The sequence below is a fragment of the Schistocerca serialis genome, chromosome 11 (assembly GCF_023864345.2).
Source record: "Schistocerca serialis cubense isolate TAMUIC-IGC-003099 chromosome 11, iqSchSeri2.2, whole genome shotgun sequence".
NCBI classification, from domain to species: Eukaryota; Metazoa; Arthropoda; class Insecta; order Orthoptera; family Acrididae; genus Schistocerca; species Schistocerca serialis.
Window position 1 is genome coordinate 42,955,837 of NC_064648.1, and position 24,992 is coordinate 42,980,828.

Sequence of the window (24,992 nt, forward strand, 5' to 3'; positions counted from 1 at the left end):
TTATCCCTCGGACCCCGATGGACGCGCCGGATGAAGTGAACACCTCGTTGTTCTAGGTTGGCACGTAGTTCATCGGCGGACTGCAGAAGAAGATCCCTGTGGAATATAATACCCTGACCATGTTGAGACTCTTATGCGGCGTGATGCTAACGGAAACATCCCCCAACTTGTCACAATTGAGCAACCTCCGTGACTGGGCAGAGGATGCTGTTTTGATGAGTACTGAACCAGAGCGCATTTTGGACAAGCCCTCCACCTCCCTGAACTTGTCCTCTAAATGCTCCACAAAAAACTGGGGGTTGGTTGACATAAACGATTCCCCATCAACTCGCGTACACACGAGGTACCGGGCTGAATATTCTCCACTGCCTTCTTTAGCCATATGTTCCTCCCATGGAGTGGCCAGGGAGGGAAATGATCTTGGTTCGTATTCCTTGCTGTTGAGGTTAGACCTCGATCGCTTAGAGACTGCTGGTGGAGGCCCACCGGCGAGAGATGATGTACCACGCTTCATTGCGGGTCATCCGCCCTGATGCCACCCACTCCAACCATGGGCTCTCCCCACGGGCGCCACCCAGCCACAGCAAAGACCACTTGGCAGGATGGTCTTTGCCGGGAGTCCCGATGCCCCAGAGGGATATGCATCTACTCCTCGGCATACGTGGGGAGGTAGCAGCTCAGGCATCAGCAGTGCGATCCCTGTGTAGTCAGGGGGCTACCACCAAGAGGGTACATAACGACCCCACCACAACGGACTGGCTACCGTGCTGGATGTCGGGTGTCGAAATATTCATGTACATCACGAGGGCAAAGATGGAAGTGCACAATGGAGGGAATGTATGCTATCCGGAACACACTCCAGCGGATGTGGCCGGAAGCTCGATTGAAATCCAACTCCATCACAATATCGGGTGTGCCAGATCTTAGGGCAAGATGGATTGAAGATGCACCACATAAGGCGTCCTTCCCCAAATGGTACGCACTAACAGAAAATTTGGAAAAGGAAGTGGTCAAACCCCTTAGGGGACCATCATATTAAAGGCCAAAACAGATGAGACTCCTTTTAGTCGCCTGTTACGACAGGCAGGAATACCGCGGGCCTATTCTAACCCCCGAACCCGCAGGGGGAATTTTCAAAGTAACAAGTGGGGTACAACATCAGTGATTTCAGTGCCAACCACATGACATGGTATTCCAGACCACACAATCAGCAACACACTGTTCTTCACACTTGCTATGGGAGCAGCACTCCATGCAGTGGACACTATCCCTGAACCTCTGGCCATGGTGCCATGGAGACATCTTGTTTGACCTGTGATCTCTTGGGCTGCATATGAAGGCCAGTATGGCCTTTTGTATTTTCATGGTAAGTGGTCACCAACTACAATCCAGCCACTTTGACAACTACAGCTATGCCCTAGGACACCCTACAGATCACTGTTTTAACCAAACTCCTCATATGCAGATCCCTGACTACTATGTGCAGCATTCTCATTTCTGTAAAACCCTTCTTGTGGAACAATACTACTACTGTTTCACTTACTGTCCTGTCTACTTGTGATGCCAATGCATCCCTTTCATTTGTTTAAAATGGGATAACATGAGTCCCTGTGACATTTAAGTCTTGGCCTGTTACCTGTGAATCAGCTACACTCCTTTATATACTCTCTGAGCTGTCCTTAGCATGATAGTTTGGATCCCAGACCTGTATGCTTGTATAATCACCACACATTCCAGTGTCGGAAGAAGCTAACATTTCAGTGCCTGAAAAATCCTTTAAACCTTCAGAAACTTTGTCTATGAACAATCAAACCAAGGGTGAGCCAGTACCTAACCTTCGCAAATGTGTGTTGAATGTTCCCCAATATTTGTCTAATTTCATTCTTGTGACATGTTTATCAATGTGAGCTTCTCCTTCCCTTAGCAAGGTCATAAAGCATATTTAAAAAAATTATCTTTCTTCTTCAGATCTGCCAGGACTCGCATGGCGAGGCCATACATAACTTCAGCTATGTACAATCATTCACTAAAAGCTATAAGAGTTTTTTTATTAATGAAAATCTTATAATTACTGATATGAATATAATAGAGGGAAACATTCCACGTGGGAAAAATATAACTAAAAACGAAGATGATGTGACTTACCGACGGAAGTGCTGGCAGGTCGATAGACACACAAACAAACACAAACGTACACACAAAATTCAAGCTTTCGCAACAAACTGTTGCCTCATCAGGAAAGAGGGAAGGAGAGGGAAAGACAAAAGGATGTGCATCCTTTTGTCCCCCCCCCCTCCCCCCGACGAGGCAACAGTCCGCCGCGAAAGCCCAAATCTTGTGTGCATGCCTGTGCCCGCCCGCGTGTCCATCGACCCGCCAGCGCCCCCGTTCGGCAAGTCACATCATCCCTGCTTCCAGACATACATATATATTGTTTGTTGCGAGGGCTTGAGTTTTGTGTGTGTTGTGTGTTTACACACACACACACACACACACACACACACACACACAAAAAAAAAGGACGGGTATACACTCGCGCACACACATGCATATCCATCCACACATATACAGACACAAGCAGACATATTTAAAGACAGAGTTTGGGCAGAGATGTCAGTCGAGGCAGAAGTGCAGAGGCAAAGATGTTGTTGAATGACAGGTGAGGTATGTGTGGCGGCAACTTGAAATTAGCGGAGATTGAGGCCTGGTGGATAACAGGAAGAGAGGATATGTTGAAGAGCAAGTTCCCATCTCCGGAGTTCGGATAGGTTGGTGTTAGTGTGAAGTATCCAGATAACCCGGACGGTGTAACACTGTGCCAAGATGTGCTGGCCGTGCACCAAGGCATGTTTAGCCACAGGGTGATCCTCATTACCAACAAACACTGTCTGCCTGTGTCCATTCATGCGAATGGACAGTTTGTTGCTGGTCATTCCCACATAGAATGCATCACAGTGTAGGCAGGTCAGTTGGTAAATCACGTGGGTGCTTTCACACGTGGCTCTGCGTTTGATCGTGTACACCTTCGGGGTTACAGGACTGGAGTAGGTGGTGGTGGGAGGGTGCATGGGACAGGTTTTACACCGGGGGCAGTTACAAGGATAGGAACCAGAGGGTAGGGAAGGTGGTTTGGGGATTTCATAGGGATGAACTAACAGGTTACGAAGGTTAGGTGGACGGCGGAAAGACACTCTTGGTGGAGTGGGGAGGATTTCATGAAGGATGGATCTCATTTCAGGGCAGGATTTGAGGAAGTCGTATCCCTGCTGGAGAGCCACATTCAGAGTCTGATCCAGTCCTGGAAAGTATCCTGTCACAAGTGGGGCACTTTTGGGGTTCTTCTGTGGTGGGTTTGATGTGGACGGATGTGTGAAGCTGGCCATTGGACAGGTGGAGGTCAACGTCAAGGAAAGTGGCGTGGAATTTGGAGTAGGACCAGGTGAATCTGATGGAGCCTCCTACAGAAGAACCCCAAAAGTGCCCCACTTGTGACAGGATACTTTCCAGGACTGGATCAGACTCTGAATGTGGCTCTCCAGCAGGGATACGACTTCCTCAAATCCTGCCCTGAAATGAGATCCATCCTTCATGAAATCCTCCCCACTCCACCAAGAGTGTTTTTCCACCATCCACCTAACCTTCATAACCTGTTAGTTCATCCCTATGAAATCCCCAAACCACCTTCCCTACCCTCTGGCTCCTATCCTTGTAACCGCCCCCGGTGTAAAACCTGTCCCATGCACCCTCCCACCACCACCTACTCCAGTCCTGTAACCCCGAAGGTGTACACGATCAAACGCAGAGCCACGTGTGAAAGCACCCACGTGATTTACCAACTGACCTGCCTACACTGTGATGCATTCTATGTGGGAATGACCAGCAACAAACTGTCCATTCGCATGAATGGACACAGGCAGACAGTGTTTGTTGGTAATGAGGATCACCCTGTGGCTAAACATGCCTTGGTGCACGGCCAGCACATCTTGGCACAGTGTTACACTGTCCGGGTTATCTGGATACTTCCCACCAACACCAACCTATCCGAACTCCGGAGATGGGAACTTGCTCTTCAATATATCCTCTCTTCCCGTTACCCACCAGGCCTCAATCTCCGCTAATTTCAAGTTGCCGCCACTCATACATCACCTGTCATTCAACATCATCTTTGCCTCTGCACTTCCGCCTCGACTGACATCTCCGCCCAAACTCTTTGTCTTTAAATATGTCTACTTGTGTCTGTATATGTGTGGATGGATATGCGTGTGTGTGCGAGTGTATACCCGTCCTTTTTTCCCCCAAAGTAAGTCGCCTTACCCTCTCTCTTAAAACCCACATCCTTTCGTCTTTCCCTCTCCTTCCCTCTTTCCTGGTGGGGTGGCGGTTTGTTGCGAGGGCTTGAGTTTTGTGTGTGTGTGTGTGTGTGTGTGTGTGTGTGTGTGTGTGTGTGTGTGTGTCTGTCTATCGACCTGCCAGCGCTTTCATCGGTGGGTCGCATCATCTTTGTTTTTGGATATATATATATATATATATATATATATATATATATATAAAACACACACACAAAAAACTCAAGCCCTCGCAACAAACAATATATATGTATGTCTGGAACCAGGGATGATGTGACTTGCCGAACGGGGGCGCTGGCGGGTCGATGGACGCGCGGGCGGGCACAGGCATGCACACAAGATTCGGGCTTTCGCGGCGGACTTGCCTCATCGGGGGGGAGGGGGGGGGACGAAAGGATGCACATTCTTTCGTCTTTCCCTCTCCTTCCCTCTTTCCTGATGAGGCAACAGTTTGTTGGGAAAGCTTGAATTTTGTGTGTATGTTTGTGTTTGTTTGTGTGTCTATCGACCTGCCAGCGGTTTCGTCGATAAGTCACATCATCTTTGTTTTTTGAAAATTTTATAAGTAATACAACAGGTACCACAGAAGCTGCCACAATATGTACAGGTTGTGGCCAACATATTGGGGCTGATCTAGAACCCACAAATTTCATCTCTGTTTTTCAAATCCCAAAAAAATTTTAGGGCAAACTCAAGAATAACTATGATTCACACAAAAGATAAGAACAGCCAGTGTTCTTTTGAATTCTATTTATCAGAAGTTGTTGAAAGTAGGAATATTTCTCAAATTATCTACACTATTAGAACTTACACTTCATCTAAATGTGAATTTCGCGACCATCACAGACAACCATTATACAGTGAAGTTGATAACAACAAGGGCTACTGAGAACAGGATTATACCAGCCACTAGTCCCCTTCCACTTCTATTGAAAACAGTCAGAATGTAAGAGGTGATATGAAAGTCTAGTGCAGGAGTACAAGAATACTCTACAATTACGAACAGCAACAAATTCCAGAGAACTGACAATCTGTGACAATTCCACTGCAATGCATCTTTTACTCTACACACATAACAAAAGACTTGAATACATGCAATATATCAAAGATGTAAATACTTACAGTATTCTCAGTTATATTTAATTCAGGATCCTCCTTGATAAAATCAGTGGACAAAGATATTCCCAATGGATCTTCAACAGACTGAAAGAAGAACACAATCTGTGAGTTATAACAGCTTGCTTTCTTCTGTGTGTATATGACAGCTCTCAATATTCTTTTCTCATTAGTATCATCCAACTTTGAAGAGATTCTTATCAATTGGGAAGAGTGTGTGTCAGAATGCATTCAAATCAGTTCTATTGCCCCTGATTTTGCTATCAGCCATTGTGCAGTACTTATTTGGCATACTTTCACTTTCTATTCCTGTCACATAATCCACTCTGATTTCAGAGGCACTATGGCCTACTCTATCGGATGGTTGTACTCCCATATACAAATTTGATATACGTGTGTGGCAACATTTCAAAATTAAACTCAGATAATATAAAGATGCAAATAATCTTCCAACAGTAAACCCATAAACATGAGGAATTTTTGGTCATTAATCAAATGAATGTGGCATTCCACACATTATCATCAAAATTACCCAAATTTAATGTTATTTACACAGCTTCTTGCCATATCATGATGTATTTTCAGTGCCTGCTCTTTAGGGAACAATGCAAATTTATGTCATGTGTACTGGAGGAAAATCATAAGGAATTCCACAGCAGGATTTCCGTAATGATGTAAATACTACAGTGAATAGTGACTGGGAACTCTAGAATATACACCCATCACATGTCATAGTTCCACATATGTTACAGCATTGTGACACAGAGGTGTAACAAGATTAACAATTACTTCCAAGAGGAAGTCTTCCTTGCTCCGTTTACACCAAATACGTACTTAAGGCATTCATTACATAGAATCACAGTAAAAAATTAATGCAACAGTAATGGTTCATAAACATATGCTTGTTACAAGTGCTGTTAAAATACTATTGGTAATACCCTACAAATAAAACATCTAACTAGAGTTTCTTACTACACTTCCTGGACAATACAGTACTTGTGTGAAAACTTACATTATGCTCAGATCCAGCAGCACGGTGTTTCAGTTCGGGGTCTTGCTTTACGCAAACACTAGGGTCGGCAGCCTTTAATGGGTCTTCAAGAAACTGAAAAACCAAGAAAGTGACGTATCAGGGCATCTGTCTCTTGTTCCTACATGACACTGTCATACAGGGGGAGAGAGGGGGACGAGACAGGACGGTGGTGGTGGGGAGGGCGGAACGGGAGACAGGGTGTGGAGGGGGTGGGAGACGGGGCGTGGAGGGGGTAGTGGGAGGGGCGCGGGGAGGCGGGGCGCGGGGAGACGGGGCGCGGGGAGACGGGGCGCGGGGAGACGGGGCGCGGGGAGACGGGGCGCGGGGAGACGGGGCGCGGGGAGACGGGGCGCGGGGAGACGGGGCGCGGGGAGACGGGGCGCGGGGAGACGGGGCGCGGGGAGACGGGGCGCGGGGAGACGGGGCGCGGGGAGACGGGGCGCGGGGAGACGGGGCGCGGGGAGACGGGGCGCGGGGAGACGGGGCGCGGGGAGACGGGGCGCGGGGGCAGGGAGACAGGGTGGGCAGGAGAGAGGGTGGGGGTAGAGAAGGGGGAGAAAAGGGGAGTTTCTTATCATCTATTTACACTAAGTGACATGCGTATAACATATCCAGTCAGCAAAATCTTACATGAGCATATCTTGGGCGTTGGGCAATGGCAAAAGCAAAATTAGATTCGACGTTCATCATAATGCGATCATAATGATGATGCTATGACATATTGGAAAGTAACTTTTTATTCCAACACTGGACCATGTTACGACTGGCATGAGAGAGCGTTTTGCTGAAGAAGATATTTATCATTTTAAATTCAACATCCTTTTTCCATCACAATTACTGGAACATGATGCTAATGATCTTGCGCACAAACTAAATCAGTGCTTAACCGAACTATTGTATTTTGAAGACTCACACTTTGTGATTAAAAAGAGACTAATGGGACAGTCTCTTCAATACAAGCAACGAGCATAAATGCTCTTAATGATTGCGTTTTTGTTATGCAAGCATTGTTTCTCTATCCTGTATCTGACTATCCTACTTTGCTCACGCTGTACAAAATATTTGTCTACCTGCATCTATTGCTGCAGTAGAAAGAAGTTTTTCAACACTGCGGTGTACAAAGACATGGCTGAGGTCAACCGTGAAGGAGGATTGACTTAATGGCTTAGCTCTGTTGGACACTCACCCTGACATTGCTTGTCATGCTGACAATGTAATTAACCAATTTGTCAGGAAGAGTAGGTGCATAGAATTCATCATTTAAAGTACAGAACCACAACTATAACTTTTTTATATCATGTATATGTGTATAACCAGTTTAAATAAAACTTTCTTACACTTTCCATATGACTTGATTAGCTTTTATTACAGTAAAAGTAAAGGTAGCTCAAGGTATCTTTAGTGAGCCCTCCTTGAGGTTTTTCTGTATCTGCCACTGTCCCATATGAGATATGGTGTAAGTTCTATTGGCCAACTGTGAACTGAGGCTCGTGTGCAACAACAAAATCTGTTGGTTGGGCTCAGAGGACATCCTAGGCTCACTTTTTGGCTGTTGGCTGAAGAGGCAATGAACATTTGTAAGTGAGGCAAGGGAACATCTTTGTAGAGTCAAGCTGTGGATGAACTACTATCACCTAATTTTGAGCAGAGTTTAAGACTCAGATCAGACCTTTCATTAGTTTTGTGACCTCCACTACATACTCTCTGGAAAATGGTAGGGTCCCTATGTAGCAACAATGAGTAAGTGACAGAGATGTAATCTCACATTTACAAAACTGTAATGCATAGATTCGTGCAGTCTATTACAGAGTTGTCTTTTGTTTGTTTTGAATGGCCAGCAACTGCTTGTCTCAGGGGCTCAAACTGCAGTATGTGACACCAGCATAGCACAGTAGGGGATGCATAATTACCTACTGAAAGGTAAGCATATTTTATTCAAACCAGTAGAAAATACAAGGTATCGGTAGTCAATCACTTAATGCTCCCAGTATGCACTGTTGCCCCTTTCAGATGCATTGATGAAGCTGCACAATGAGTGAGTGTTAACCATAATGGGGGCCCCTTTCAGATGCATTGATGAAGCTGCACAATGAGTGAGTGTTAACCATAATGGCACAGTGAGAGGAGGAATATCACACTGGCTGAATGTTTGTCCCCATTGTTGTGGGTTGATCCCAGCAAGCAAAATTATACCATATTGTGACAATTGTTTTTACCACGAAATGATCACAAACAGGGAATGCTGATATTACACATTCATGTCCACAACGCTGGACAAATGAATTGCAGTATGGAAAACATGTTCAGATTGTTCGAACAGGATGTGATGATACATCGACATATCCGAAAGAATGGACACCACATATATAATTAAGGTGATGTCAGCCAATGATCCTTTCAGTGTTGATGCACACCACACTACCTCTTACAGGAACCAGTGAGACACCATGTGTAAGGAGGATCATGAGCATGAGCACTGCATCAGTGGTGAGTAAGTTCAGAATTTGAGTCTAACAGGAAGCATGCTAGAGTAGACCATGCAGATGTGATGACCACTGTGTCCAGATGGCATAGTCGTCACTGCAACTGCCCAGTCCACATGAGACTTGGGTTCAATTCCTGGTCCAGCACAAATTTTCAACCATCCCCATTGATGTAAATTAATGCCCACAGGCAACTAATGTCTCTACCTCCTTTGTCCCCAAGTCATTGTGGCTGCAGGATCAAAATGCTGTCTGTCCCCTTGGACATGTCCAAAAGAACGGACAACACATGCATATTTGACATGTTTACCTTGGACCAACTTTCATGACCTCCTGTAGTCAACAATCCCTGCTCCTTGAATGTAGCATTATTGAGCAGCCAAATTCTGCCTGAAATAACACCCATAGCACTCAAAATCAATTAGCATGTATGCATTAGGTTACCGTTACTTGAAACAAAGGTGAAGCCTGTACATTATTTGACTGCTAACAATACCCTGATTTAATCAGGGTTGTTTCAGAATCAAGTTACATATGAAGGGCTTATTTCAATAGTGGTACAAGTCCATTTTTGTTCATCTTGAGATACAGAGTCCTAAAGTTAAATGAGTGCTGCAAAATCTGCAGTTGAGATACCACAAATATATTCAAGCATATGGCTTCTTGCTAGACACGAACCTTTCTTTCTCTTTGTTTGGATCATTAATTTCAGAAGCATTATAGGCAGATAAGTGGAGGTAATGGACTTGTACCACTATTGAAATAAGCCCTTCATATGTAGCTCTCTCTCTCTCTCTCTCTCTCTCTCTCTCTCTCTCTCTCTCTCTCTCTCCCTCTCTCTCCCTCTCTCGTTTTATGATTACATTCCTTCCATGCTTTTGTAGTAAAGAGGTGCAATCCCATATTTTAGTAACTTTAAAGTGTATTCATGGTCTGTTGCACAGATCTTAATTCTTTTGAATGAAAAGCTACACAATGCAATAATGCATTAGCCTCCACTGGTGAAACATCAGAATAATAGCAAGCTACATATATAGCTTTCTCTGTGTGTTTTACTGTTAATTCTTCAATAGTAGTATTGGAATGGATATAATGTGTGCACACTGTGTGCAGATGGAGGAGCTGGCCTCAGTTCACCAACAGCTGAAGATGCGTTTTGCCATATTCAGCAGCATTCAGGCTGCTGCCTATTGTAGTAGTGGGGGCCGAGAATCTGGCTCATCACATAGGATGCCTAAGGTGTCACCTATTTTGCCCACTGGCTCTGTTGTCAAGACACCTTGTGGTGTACCCAATGTGGCTGAGTTGTCCTCACCAAATGGTGAGGGATGGGTCATAACAGTTAGCGCTGTTTGAGGCAGAGAGTGATGTGGAGGCTGCCTCACCCATTGACCCTGTGAGTGGACTGGCAGGTGTTCATTCATCAGGGTCCAGACAGGCCCAAGTGGAGAGAAGTTTTCTAGTTTATCAGGACCTCCAACGTCAAACGCATTATGGAGCTCCTTAGGGAAATGGCATCCAGACTGGAAATGAATCCTATGTGTACTGAATATGTCTGCCATGGAGCCTCATCTGAGATGTGGAAAATGTCCTGCCTGTGGCTACGAAACACACAGGGTGTGGCTGTCTACAAGTTGTGGCTGATGTTGGTGCCAATGATACCCATCGTTTGGGTTCTGAGGCCACCTTCAGTTTACATTGAGAGGTAGCAGAAATGGCGAAGAGCCCTTGTGTCACACATGAGTGCATGCAGCGCACACAGTTTGTATCAGCATTCCCAGAATTGATTCAAGTCCTTTGGTTTGGCGTGAGTGGAGGGTCTCAACAAAAGGCTTCATCGATTCTCTGACTGCCCAAACTGCAGACTGCTGGAAATGCATTATGAGGTGGAGAATTGTAGAAATACTTGATGGGTCAGTGGTGCACTACACAAAGCAAGCGTTTTTTGGGCTAGGCAGTTGTTTGAGGTCCTCTGATGAATGCATGCTAGTCAGACTGCATACAAAGTAAAGACCATACTACCATCAACATGTTAACAGCAGATTCTTGATGTATTTGTAGTTCCTAAATGTAATGCCCTCCAAGAAAGCTGTTATGTTCAAAATACGTTTGGACCAAAGCTGACTGAAACATTGAGCAGAAACCCTTGAAATATTTAGCAAGCCATGGAGTGTGCACTGAAGAGACAGATGACACACCTGTGGGATGGTAGCATCAGAAGAGTGGAGGGGAGACGAAGGGCAAGAATGAATATGGGTGAAATTTGTGCAATAAATGAATGCGCATGCTATTGGTGGTAACCCCCGAACAGTAGTGAAAGTAGGATTTTCAGACTCAATAATATTATTATATTGCCAACATATATAACTATACTCAAAATACTTTTTGCCACAAATAAGTAGGCAGTTATGCAAACATTCATTTTCATTCCATATGTTTTGTGGATTAGCTATGACTGTTGGACACCATCACAAGAGAAGGTACTTGTATAGTTTACAATGTGGTAATGGCAGGTACATCACACCTATCCATTTGTACCATTCAGTTCTAATGTATCTTACTGTTTTCACGTAATTTAAGGCATAAAGTAATGACTAACTGCATAGCAGAAGTAGTAAGTCATTGAAAGGCACATCAACTTTGCTAGCTTTCCCACAGATACTGCTTCAGAACTATGGTCTCATTTTACAGGCTGACTACATTGTGGCAGCACTGTGGAGAAGCAGACTAAACAGTTTCACATGATCAGTAATTATGGGATCCATTTCCATTTTTGCAGATGAATTGATTTTTTTTTTCAAGAGCCGTCATACAGGATCACAAAATCATTCAAGAAGATTTTTGCACCAACTAGGTATGTCTGTAGTTTTGCACATATTTCCTGTGACTTTTCTTACAAGCTGGAATGACCTTTGCCTGTTTCTACACATGTGCAAACCACTGTTCCATAAATGAACAATTCGGATGGCAGAAAGGTGTCAGTTCAGCACCGTTTTTTGTGTAACTGAATCTGCTAACTACACTTTATGGTCATGTGACCTCTGGTGTGTTCATCATCTACTTTTGGAGTGCATTCCATATGGAATTATAAGGATTATAGCTCTGGACTTTACTGCAAAATGCTTCTGCCTTTTTCTAGTACTTGGTGGCTCAATGGGTAATTGTGACACTGCAAATCCAAAGGTCCTTGATCATTGAACAGCAGGTACTTTGTAACTAGTTGGGTAAATCAGTTCAGATGTGGAAAGAGGGTAACAGCACATGGTAGTCAGTAGGACTGTGTGTAGTAGAGAACTCCGGTGTTTAAAACCTCCAGGCTGATGACAGCTTTACCTCTAGTTTGTATTTATGTTTACCTTTCTGTCATGTATTCTCTTCATGATACAAGCAGATGACTGATCCTTGGCTCTGTCACATACGCCAGTTAACAACTTATTAGCCTTACAAATGGGCTTACCAAACTTATAAAGCTTGAGAATGCATTTCACATGGAATCTGCTGTGCATGTACGTTTGCATTAAAACTGTGCAAGCCACCAAGCGGTGCATTGTGGATGGCATCTATTACCACAGGTTGGGTGGTTGGTTGGTTTTTGGGGAAGGAGACCAGACAGCGTGGTCATCGGTCTCATCGGATTAGGGAAGGATTGGGAAGGAAGTCGGCCGTGCCCTTTCAGAGGAACCATCCCGGCATTTGCCTGGAGTGATTTAGGGAAATCACGGAAAACCTAAATCAGGATGGCCGGACGTGGGATTGAACCGTCGTATTACCACAGCAACAACGATTACTACTACTAGGCACTTCTATGGTGTTCTATATATAGTGTCCCTTACAAGTGAACCACAGTTTTCAAAATACAAAAAAAGTTGATTATTCCCCGTCCTACTACCATCCTTATGTGCTTGTTCCACTTTATTTCACTTCGCAATGTTATGGTTGAAATGGCTCTGAGCACTATGGGACTTAACTTCTGAGGTCATCAGTCCCCTAGAACTTAGAACTACTTAAACCTAACTAACCCAAGGGCATCACACACATCCATGCCCAAGGCAGTATTCAAACCTGCAACTGTAGCAGTCGCACGGCTCCAGACTGTAGCGCCTAGAACCGCTCAGCCATTCCGACCGGCCCCTGCAATGTTATACCTAAACATTTCATTGACCAGACTGTCAATCTGTAGAGTACTGATGTTGCATACAACATTATGGGATTGTTTTTCCTACTCATCTGCAGTTACTTGAATATTTCTGCATCTGCCATTCATCACACCACATAAAAAGTTTGTCCAAGTTATTTTGTATCCTCGTAGTCACTTAGTGATGATCCTTCCCCACACACAATGCCATTAGCAAACAGGCACAGAATGCTGCTCATCAGATCATTTCATATACAGATATGGCACCATTCTCTGAGATCAAAGTACTGGCCTCTGTTACTTGGGAGGTATTTGCACCATTCATATATCGGGGAACCTATTCCATATGCTCATACCTCTATTTACAGTATGCAGTGGTGCACTGTTCAAATGCTTTCTGGAAATATAGGAATGTGGAATCTAGCCTGTTGCCCTTCATCCATGGTTCACAGTATGTAATTTGATAGAAGACCAAGATGAGTATTGCACAAAATCAATGCTGATTTGTGGATAAAAACTTTTCTGTCTTAAAGAAATTAATTTTATTTGAACTGAGGATATGTTCAGGAACTCTGGAGCAAATAATCATTATGATATTGTTCTGAATTTTGCAGGTACATTCTTTTACCATTCTTATATACAGAAGCCACCTGAACTTTTTCCCAGCTGCCCGAGTCTTTGCACTAGGCGAGAGATTTGCAATAAATGCAAGCTAAGTGTGAGGAAAATGCTGTAGAGTACTCTCTGGACATATGATTTGTGATCCTGTTTGGACATGGCAACTATTATGTTTTCAACTCTTCCAGTTGCTTCTCTACTCCAGGGATCCTATTACTATGTTCCTAATACAGGAGTCTGTGTGACAGTGAAACAACAATATGTATGATCCTCCTGCACAAACTTGATAACTAAATACAGAGAGGGGTTAGTGACCACCTTCTGCTTTCCTCCAAAGCCACACCAGACTGGTCAATGACTGCCTGGATAGAAGTCTTTGACCAGAAATGTCTCATGTTCTCTGTAAAATCTGTTGCTCATGTATGATGGTGGTAGTTGTATGCTTCACGTATAGATCTTTTTACAGACAGAAGAATTTCCATTAGCACTTGCCTGTCACCACTGTGCATACTTTTTTGAACTGAGAGTACAACAGTCTGCTTCCTCAGTGTTTCCCCAATTCTGACATTAAACCACAGTGGGTCTTTCCTGTCTGTAATCCAGTTACTCACCACATACTTATTCAGTGTGTGATTTACAGTCCATTTAGTGTTTGTCCATCTTCCTCTATGTAAATCATATTGGAAGTAAATGACATTCTCATTGTTTAAATGGGATGCTAACAACTACTTACCTACTCTTTCTAGCAAATCTATTCACCTAGCCCTCTTAAAGGATTCATTAACTTCATTTACCATCCAGAAAGAGATTTTTCACTCTGCAGCGGAGTGTGCGCTGATATAAAACTTCCTGGCAGATTAAAACTGTGTGCCGGACCGAGACTCGAACTCAGGACCTTTGCCTTTCGCGGGCAAGTGCTCTACCATCTGAACTACCCAAGCACCACTCACGCCCCGTCCTCACAGCTTTACTTCTGCCAGTACTTCGTCTCCTACCTTCCAAGCTTTACAGAAGCTCTCCTGCAAACCTTGCAGAAGTAAAGCTGTGAGGACGGGGCGTGAGTCGTGCTTGGGTAGCTCAGATGGTAGAGTACTTGCCCGTGAAAGGCAAAGGTCCCGAGTTCAAGTCTCAGTCCGGCACACAGTTTTAATCTGCCAGGAAGTTTCATTTACCACTGTCGCTGTGCTGGCATCATGATCACTAGCCCCTCTCTGTACTAATACCATCTGTAAGGACAAGCCTGTTTATAGTTGCAGTATTTCAACTATTTCAATTTCGTGTGGGCTGTTATACTAGCAGCTTGCGACAGCTTTCAGAAAACTGTTCTAAAGTACTTCACAAGACTGCCTGTCCATACCACTTGCAATGTATGCACAGACATCTTAGTCTCTACTCAGTAGGTTAGGATCACCTACTTTTTCTGTACTACTTTGTGTAGATATTCCTTCAATGATTCTGTAACTGTCACAGCAGTATCACATGGCGAATAAAAACATCCAATGCTGGAGTTCACATACACAGAACCATTAAGGGAACTACTCATTAAAACAGGAAATCATAGCTTGAGTCTTGGGACTTGGTACCAATTTTCATATAACTTCATCAATGCTATCTCATTTAATTTTTATTTGCACTTATAATGTAAAGAAGCAATTCTACAAACTCACAAGCTAAACTACTTCACCTGCTCATATATAATGTTTAAATCCATATGGGTAAAGTGTAACAAAATATTCTATTTTACCGGTTTCCTCGTTTCCAACCTGGAGCATACTGTAATACTGTAACCCTTGTTATCTTTACCCTAAAGTAAAAACAGGACTGCTAAAGTGAATACACACACAATTGATTACCATCTCATTATTTTCACCACAGCTAAACAAGATTACTTCCATGTAGTCATATAAATTCTAAAATTACCTCTTTATTCACACTCTCCTCCAACTCTTCTTTTACATTCATGCTGCATGGATAATCTTGGGCCTGTGGCAAAAATAACAAACTGTAATAAGTACTTTTAAGCAGTCACAGTCCTCCCATATTATATAAAATGTATCACACAGATAAACCCCAACCATCACACTACTTTATAACTAAACAGTAGTTATTGTTAAGTGTTCTCTTTTGAGTTCAAAATTCTGAGTGACGATTTCACTATGGTATACTTCAATGGGAGGTAGCAAAAAATTGTAAGACTGATTAATGACAACGCCTTTGAAAATTCATTATGATCTTTCATTTCAGCCTTCTCCCTATGCTATTGTTTTCAATCATATTTCTAGCTTCATTATCTACATATGCATATAATGGCAGTGTAATGAAGTAAAATAACACAGCTACTACCTGAAACAATGACTTCAATGTTGTCCATAAAATCAATGTTGTTCATATTAAATTACAATACAGTTTACACCAACCGTGTGGGGGAGCAGAAACTGGACTGTCAAGTGCCACATCACTCATACACTTTTATGATCAGAATAATAAAATGTCTAGAACAGTTACATCAAAACCTTGTTGCACTGAATGCTTATTTATGATAAAATTATTAAACGCACACACCCTACGTTGGCACACTACTTAATACTATTCTAACTTCATGAATTCCTTTTGGCGGGACAAGCACGTTTCTAACAGAACAAAAAGAGAGAGTAGGCTATAGGCTACACCAGTCCTATTCTGTAGATCTGAACTATGGGTTTTACTTGCTGACCTCAAAAGAAGACAAAGTTCTGGAAAGATTATTTATGGAACAGCACCAGCATATCAAGACTGAAAAACGCATAATGTCAAAGGAAGTGCTGGAATGAAAACAAATGAAACAGTGATAGCATAGGAAGAAAATCATTAAATTGATATTGGGATCTGTTGAGGATGTTGGATAATTAGCAGCCAAAGAATAATTTTTTTATTGGAAATCATCGTACTGATAGAAACAAAGTAGACCACTTAACTTTCAGAAAGAGTATATCGACAAAATAATGAAGCAAAATGATGTACGCAAAGAAGATGCCTTGAAGAGAGAGGCTGGGCAAAAGATAGAAAGAATACAGCAACATCTTATTAATTGATCTTTGTATTAATTAAATGCCTACAATAATACCAATATATTAGTACATATAATGATCATTATGATTTTATTATTATTACTATCTGAGGCATGGCGGGCTACCTCTTTGAATTCCCATCCTGCATCTGGTGATGTCACTTCTTTGGCTTGGAGCTTCGGGCGCCATGGGGCACGATAAGAGCCACGCAGGGTACGTCGACAGTATTTGCCATTCAGCCACAATTGACAGAATGGAGTGACTAATAGCCCTTCAAACGTTCTGTCAAGTTAATAATTGCAGGCACAGGTTTTAATGAAAGACAGTACATTGGTGTGGTCTTGGCTATCTGTATTTGCTATCTGTATTTGCTATTTGTTCTTCTCTGTGGAAGTCACATTATGCAACAAGCTTTCTCATCTGAAAAACTGCCCGATTTCAGTTGTGTTGCATGACTTAATACCTTGTGGAATTGCCTTGGAAGGGGTTAGGGCAGTGTCTAGCAACTAGACAAGCTTGTTATTGCTATTCAATTCCCCATGTTTAGCAGTGGATTTGATGATTTGGTATTCCTGAATACTGTTTTAAGCATGACCATGTTTAGCCTTAGACCGAGTTATTGATGAGAATCATCTGACAAGTCCATTGATCTACCAAACTATCATGGCCGTGCAGTTGTATTAAGTGAGAATGACAGTGGAATTTAGATGCTCCTTAGTCTGCTCCAGTTTTCTACTGTTGTGGCACACTTTGATTGTTTTGGACTTGGACTCAGGGCACGCTTATCATGCTGTGGCTGTTAACATTGCCTCTGTATATCAGCCTCAGGGAATTCACTACTGCCAGCTACCGATAGGCTGCCTTCACTCAAGTTGCGTAAATCATTTTCGAAATTTGTACTGAAATTTTGTACATTTTGATTTTTGGGGGTTTGTTGGTTCGAGTGCCTTTGCTGTACATACTGTCGAGCACTGTTAGAATGGTCACATGCTGATCATCTCTATGTGAATCACACGTCACATTCAGATGTCATCCAGACTTGTGAAAATATAGCCTGTTGGTAAGTAATAGGCACATTTGACGCTCAGAGACTGGAACAAGCAAAAGTGTGTAAAACCATCAAGTGTTACTGAGCTCTGAATGTTTTTCGTGTTCGTTCACTGGCCATTTGTGAGGTGGAGAGTGAAAGAAATTTATTCCATCTCAGGGTGAGTTACTGCTTACCAGATTTAATTGTTCAAGTGTTTGTTATTTTAAAGTTGTCATGAAGTGAGCTTTTCTCACCTGTTATTTATTTACTGCTACAAGTAGGTTCTGACTACTAATTACTGGTTCTCCTTTTTAAAGGGTGTTCTTGAGCTGCTATGCATGCACATTCACATACTGAATCACTTAGGGATTTTCTACAGTATGCCTTAATAGAATTTTCACTGTGTCTGAAGCCAGTTACATCGATCTGTGCACGCTCATTCTCTTTTTAATTACTTAACTGCTCACTGGTGCAAGATTTAGAAACTTGCTCTGTCTGTCTGCCTGAAGGTAGCTCTAGAAATCAGTGCACCTGTTTACTTTATTAAATTATCGAGATGCACTTGGAGATGTATTTTAAGAATTTCCTTTTTCTAGGGGTCCCGAGGCAGCTATAAATTGCTCTGTCTTCCAGTATAGCTATTCAGTTTTAACCTTTGAGATGAGTTATGCTTCTGTGTTGTCTTAAAGAGCCATCTGTTTCCAGATAATTATTTGTTGAAGCATTTTCTCATTTGCGGTTTGTGAAGATGGAAATTTTGAATCTAAAATCTAAGAACTGGTGTCAGACACAGCTTTAGTCAACTATTGCTTTATTTACATTGTAACTAAACTAAGGTGTGTAATGTCTTAAATTTGAAAGTTCGGATTGGTGTTTGTAATCCTGCTAATGTATCTGACTAGTTATTTTTCTTAAATAAAAACATTTTAATAAACAATGGAGACTCATGTGAACCCCAATCCATCCAGTCCTTCCACTTAATTTCCCCTTTTCCGCTGGATGTTTGGTTGGTAACAGACGATGGTTATCTTCCTGGAAGTAAAGAGGGAAGGTGTCATACTGTCATTCACCACGAGGTGTGTGTTTGCAGGTATCCACTGCGGAACATGGGGTCCCACAACTGTCCCAGTTTGTCATTCAAAAATCAACAGTTTATCTACGAATTAAAAGTTTGTCAGCTTCCATGTAAGGGCGGTGTGCCCAACTTGTGGACGACCCCTTGGTGATTAGTACCAACTGCACCATGGAGGTATATGTTGCACTAGCCGCCTGAGCACTTGCCATGACAATCTTGTGTCAGAATGTAGTGTGTTTAGAAAGTAGCCAGCCCCATCATAAGCAAATACATATAATTCAGGCACAACTGATCCATTGGGATAATCACTTGTGGGGTATTGCACAATGTAATCTCTATTCTGAGCAGATTACATTAGCTCTGCAGTTACAGGGACAGCTGCCTTTATTTAGACAAATTAGGAGCAATAGGTGGTGAACAAGATTCTCCCACCGACATATAACTGCTGGAAGTAGTAGGAATGCTACGGACACCTTTAAGGACCTCAGGAGAATTCATTTGGGAAATTACCATACCAAATAATGTTACTGCTGCAAGCTATAATGGAACTTTCAATGTAGAATTTAAAGACAGGTAAAATCCATCATATGGATCATGATCAAATTTATGTTTCATGCTGACACTTTGGCCATCACTGACAATGTTGTTGTTCAGATGCTGTACGCCCTGTGTTAAGCCATGTTTTCAATCGAATTTTACATGAAAGTGCAACATCAAGGGAGTTGTAAAAATCAATTATTGGCCTGAAATTGTCACCTCATATTAAGAGGCTACTCAGGCATCAACATTTTTGGCTATTGCAGTTTCCTCATGAACCTTTTCCTAGGTTCATAGATGAATGCATATGGCCATTCCATACCTGGAATAGCAAGTCACAGAGATACAAATACTCAATAATATATTACAGAAAATGTGGCCACAGGACTGTTCATGGATTACCTTCGCTAATAAATGCACATCTTTTACTGAATTAGAGGCTTCGGTGTCTGCTATTGAAGTCTGAGTTTCGCAGACCAGCAGTGATGGGGGTTTAAGTGCCATTATCAGGATGGGGATTGAGATTCCTAGTAATTTAAAAGGGGACCACCCATACGGAAAAAGTGTAGGATGTGTTTCCAGTGTAACAAAGAGTGGCATTTTGTATGGCGATGTCTGGTGACATGGAAGGAGAATCAAACAGCCGACATCACACAGAATGGAAGAGGCACGGTAGTGTTCTACTGCCTAAGGGCTGGATCTGTGCCAAGTCCGAGGTACGGGAACCCCTGCCTTATTTTTGGGTACAACTTAACCAGGAACGAACGTGCACCCTCCTCAACTCTGGTAGTTCAGTTTCTCATTTAGATTATCTGTGGCATTTGAAGTTCCGCCATACCTGTCAATTGCCTTGTTTGCATCCGTCCTCACAATGTTGAGCTCTCACTGGGCACATGTTGCCTCTGGTTGGCAAAACTGAGTATTGGAAAATTTTCTTGGCCGGTGAAGTGGATAGTAACTAAAAATCTTTCAGTGAACTTAATTTTGCAGTGTGTTTTTGTAAGTGGTAGTGGGTTTGTGCTAGTTTGTCAAGGCAGGGTTGTTTATTTTAAATTTAACCCAGCTGAAACATTCACATTGAGCTCCTGTCAGGTTGCCACAGGAATTCATAGTGTGTTACTGCAATGTTTGCCATTTCAGCTCAGTCACCTTCATCCAGTAGAGGTGATGCTGGTACTGGAAGTTTTTGATCGGTTACCGCAGATGTTAACTAACAGATTGGACATCACCGATAAAATCCAGTACAAGATTTGCCTTACAGATGACATTCCAGAGAGGTTTTCTCCATCAAAGATGAAATGTATATGTGCTTTGATTAATAATGTGTTGTTCAATGGGGTCATCAGGCCCTTAACTTCAGCCTATGCTTCTACCATATTCTCAATATCTATGGGCAGCAGTGGGGTGTTTCATCGTGTTGTGGGTTATCGTGCAGTTAATGAGAATGTAGTTTTGGAATCTGTGCCACTTCCCAATCTGCATAATTCTTTTACTTGGTTCAGTCAGGCTCAGTATTTTGCTGTCCTGGATCTCAATCTCGCATATTATCAGATCATGTTAACAGAGGATTTCAAGTATATTACTGCCTGCTGTACAGATTGGAACCTCCACAATTTTAACAGGGTGCCCTTTGGTTTTCCAATGGGAGTTACCATTATGTCTTGCCTTCTAGATTGTGTTTTTGGTGATTTCACATTCAAGTGTGTCTCTAATTACCTAGATGGCATGGTTGTTTACAGTTCTAGTCTGTCTGAAAACCTGCAACATCTTGAGGCAGTTCTGGTTTACCAGAGGGAGGTGGGACTTACTGTGAAGCCATCTAAAATGACACTGGCACATAGGTTTCATCCTTGGGACATCTTAGTTTCACTGATTGGATTGAAATTGACCAGGAGCATACTAGTGATTTGCGAAAATTTCCAGCTCCTAGAAATAAGAAAGCTGTGGCACGGTTCACACACATGACAAATTTTTTCGAAAGTCTGTGCCGAATTTTATTAAATTAGTGGGGTGCCTTAACGATTTAAGAAATTTCATATGGGATGAAAGTCATCCAGGATCTTCTGAAGCCATTAAGGTGGTGTTTAGTAACCCACTTGTATTAGACATACCAAATTTTGAGGTCGTGTTCTTCTTGCAGACAGACACCTAATTCTTCTGGAGTAGAAAGTGGTAGCTGTCCTCCTACAGGAACAGAATGGCAGGGGAGGTGTTGCATGTTGATGCCCTATAGCAATGCACCTTGGGAACTTTCACCTGCAGAGATGAAATATTCTATGTACGAATGGGAAGCCTTGGCGGTTATGTTGGCCCTTAAGAAATTCAGATTTTATTTTGAACACCAGGAATTTTGTTTAGAGGCTGACAATCAAGCTCTTAGCTAGGTTTTCGCTCATTATTTCCATAATACCCTCTTAGGCATTTATAAAACTGTTGTCAAGATCAGACGACACATCACCTGGTCCTCCCTGTATAAGCAAGCCTGGAGGTTGGTGGGGTCAAGATCACTCAACATGTCACCTGGTCCTCCCTGAATAAGGCTGTCCAGAGGTTGGTGGAGGAGTGAGAGAGCCGTAAGGGAGCTGAGCCCAACTTGAATTCCCTCAAGTGGCTTTTAGAGCCTACCTGTTAGGAATGCCTGATGGATTAACTTTGTATAGATTATATAGGTCCACTTCATCAAGTGTGTGTGTGTGTGTGTGTGTGTGTGTGTGTGTGTGTGTGTGTGTGTGTGTGTGTGTGTATTAGGCACCTAGTAGTTATCATGGATGACTTTTCTCGTTTTTTTGACACATTCCGAGCAGAGAAATGACATTCCTGACAGCTGGCCAGCATTTGTTATGAATTTTTTCTGTTTCCAGGCCACCGAGGATGCTTGATAGCTTCTGTTTCCCAGCTATTTGTGAGGTTCTGCTTTGACAATGGAATTAAAGATGTGACCACAAATCCTTTTACCAGCATACTTTGCTGACCAGGTGAACTGCAAGTTGAAGGCTGTGCTTATCTTTCACAACAAGGCTCAGACAATGTGGCTCAATTTTATCTCTAACACTGCACAACCCAAGTCCCTGGAGGCTGCTCCAGTATCCCTTATGTTAGCACATCCAGTCAATTTTCCTCTTGTCAACCTGTAGTCAATCAATGATTTGCTTCAAGAACAAGTCACCCTAGCAGTAACACAGCACAACTGGAGCCAGGCTAGACATAATACCAAAATTGCCTGTCACAGGTTATCCATCTGTTACAGTCAGGGGCTAAACGGTTCATTGGAAAGGCTGGGGACACAGTGTTAGTCCGAAACCCTAATATTGCTGAAAAGGGGGAGTTAGGGTTCGATAGCAAGCTAGCTCCTCAGTTGTTGGGACCCTGTTAGATTGTCAGGGTGGTGAGTTCGGCAAACCTCCTGGTTCTGAATTTATGGACAAGTAAAGCCTCACACATGCACATTACTCATATCAAGGAGAGGCATATGTAACGGGCTCCTTAATGGTGGGGACGGGGGATTTTGGTTTGGTGGAGGAGGCTGAACCACGGTGGGCTCCCTCTTCGAATTTGTGCCCCATGTGCCTGGCAGATGTCACTTCTCACAGCTCAGAGCTCATGGCACCAGTGGGCATTGTGGAGCAACAATGGGTGTAGAAGAACAGCAGTGGATTTCACGGGCAGTCGGTGTCTTGAAGCTGGACTGGAGGGTGAGTCATGCAGGGCTCGTGGGCAGCATGTACTGTTTAGCCGAACTTTATGTGGCAGTATCATTCTACCATCACAATCATTACAATAAAACAACCTTCTTTCAATAATGGTAACTGCCATAGGCTGATCAGCCCAAGATTATCATCACCCATCTAAAAGCTGGTATGTACACCTCTGGCACAGACAACAGTAGGGAGACATAGTGGCACAGAAGCAATGAGGCCTTCATAGATCACTGGAGGAAGTTGGAACCATATTTATACAATCAGGCCACTTCATTCCCATAAATTCTGGAAGGGGGGATGATCTCTGACATTATGTTAAATCACATCCCAGATCTGTTCAACTAGGTTCAGGGCTGGCGAGTTGGGTTGCCACCACATCAATTGGAACTCACCACTGTGTTCCTGAAACCACTCGATCACACTCATGGCCTTGTGAAATGGTGCATTGTTTTCATGAAAAATGCCACACTCAATGCAAATACTTTCAGAAAAGACTTCCTGACACTTAAACATTTACTCAATGGGAAACGTGATCGTCACAAAGGAGTGGACCTAACATGAACCATGGACCGTGGCACTGGTAGCGAGGCTTGCGTGCCTCAGCAATACAGATAGTCGTTCCGTAGATGCAACCTCAACGGAGGGGTATCTGTTGTGGGGCCAGACAAACATGTGGTCCCTTAAGAGGGGCAGCAGTCTTTTCAGTAGCTGCAGGGGCGACAGTCAGGATGAATGACTGATCTGGTCTTGTAACATTAACCAAAACAGCCTTGCTGTGCTGGTACTGTAAACGGATGAAAGCAAGGGGAAACTATAGCCGTAATTTTTCACGAGGGGATGCAACTTTACTGTCCATTAAATGATGATGGTGTCCTCTTGGGTAAAATATTCCGGAAGTCAAATAGTCCCCCATTCAGATCTCCAGGATGACATCGTTATCAGGAGACAGAAAACTTATGTTCTACAAATTGGAACATGGAATGTCAGACCCTTTAATCAGGCAGGCAGGTTAGAAAATTTAAAAAGGGAAATGGATAGGGTAAAGATAAATATGGTGGGAATTGGTTAAGTTTGATGGCATGAGGAATAAGACTTCTGGTCAGATGAATACAGGATTATAAATACAAAATCATATAGGGGTAATGGAGGAGTAGGTTTAAAAATGAATAAAAAACAGGAGTGCGGGTAAGCTACTATGAACAGCATAGTGAATGCAGTATTGTAGCCAAGATAGACACAAAGCCCACACTTACCACAGTAGTACAAGTTCATATGCCAACTAGGTCCCCAGATGATGAAGAGATTAAAGAAATGTATGATGAGATAAAATAAATTATTGAGATAACGAAGGGAGACAAAAATTTAATAGACATAGGGGATTGGAATTCAATAGTAGGAAAAGGAAGAGAAGGAAAAGGAGGAAGTGAATATGGAATGTGGGTAAGGAATGAAAGAGGAAGCCGTCTGGTAGAATTTTGCACAGAGCACAACTTCATCATACACTATGTGCTGAAAAGCATCGGGCCACCCCCAAAAACTTACTTTTTCATATTTGGTGCATTGTGCCGCCACCTACTCCATATCAGAGACCTCAGTAGCCATTATACATCGTGAGAGAGCAAAATAGGGCGCTCCGCGGAGCTCATTGACTTTGAATGTGGTCAGGTGATAGGGTGTCATTGGTGTCACATGTCTGTATGCGAGCTTTCCACACTCCTGAACATTCCTACGTCCACTGTTTCTGATGAGATAGTGAAGTGGAAGCATGAAGGGACACATGCAGCACAAAAGCATACAGGCCAATCTTGTCTGCTGACTGAAAGATACCGCCGACATTTGGAGAAGGTTGTAATGTGTAATAAGCAGATATCTAT

The 24,992-nt window shown here is 42.9% G+C and overlaps 1 protein-coding gene across 4 annotated transcripts in view; it reads right to left on the reverse strand.

Moving 5' to 3' along the window:
- LOC126427284 (zinc finger protein 493-like) overlaps positions 1 to 24,992 on the reverse strand; it is a 105,919-nt gene that overhangs the window by 70,018 nt on the left and 10,909 nt on the right. For all 4 annotated transcript variants that reach the window (XM_050089560.1, XM_050089561.1, XM_050089563.1 and 1 more), the window contains 3 exons: positions 15,652 to 15,714; positions 6,475 to 6,567; positions 5,469 to 5,549 (listed from right to left, as the gene is read on the reverse strand). In XM_050089560.1, coding sequence (XP_049945517.1) covers positions 5,469 to 5,549; positions 6,475 to 6,567; positions 15,652 to 15,714 — 237 coding nt within the window. The remainder of the gene's footprint in view (positions 1 to 5,468; positions 5,550 to 6,474; positions 6,568 to 15,651; positions 15,715 to 24,992) is intronic.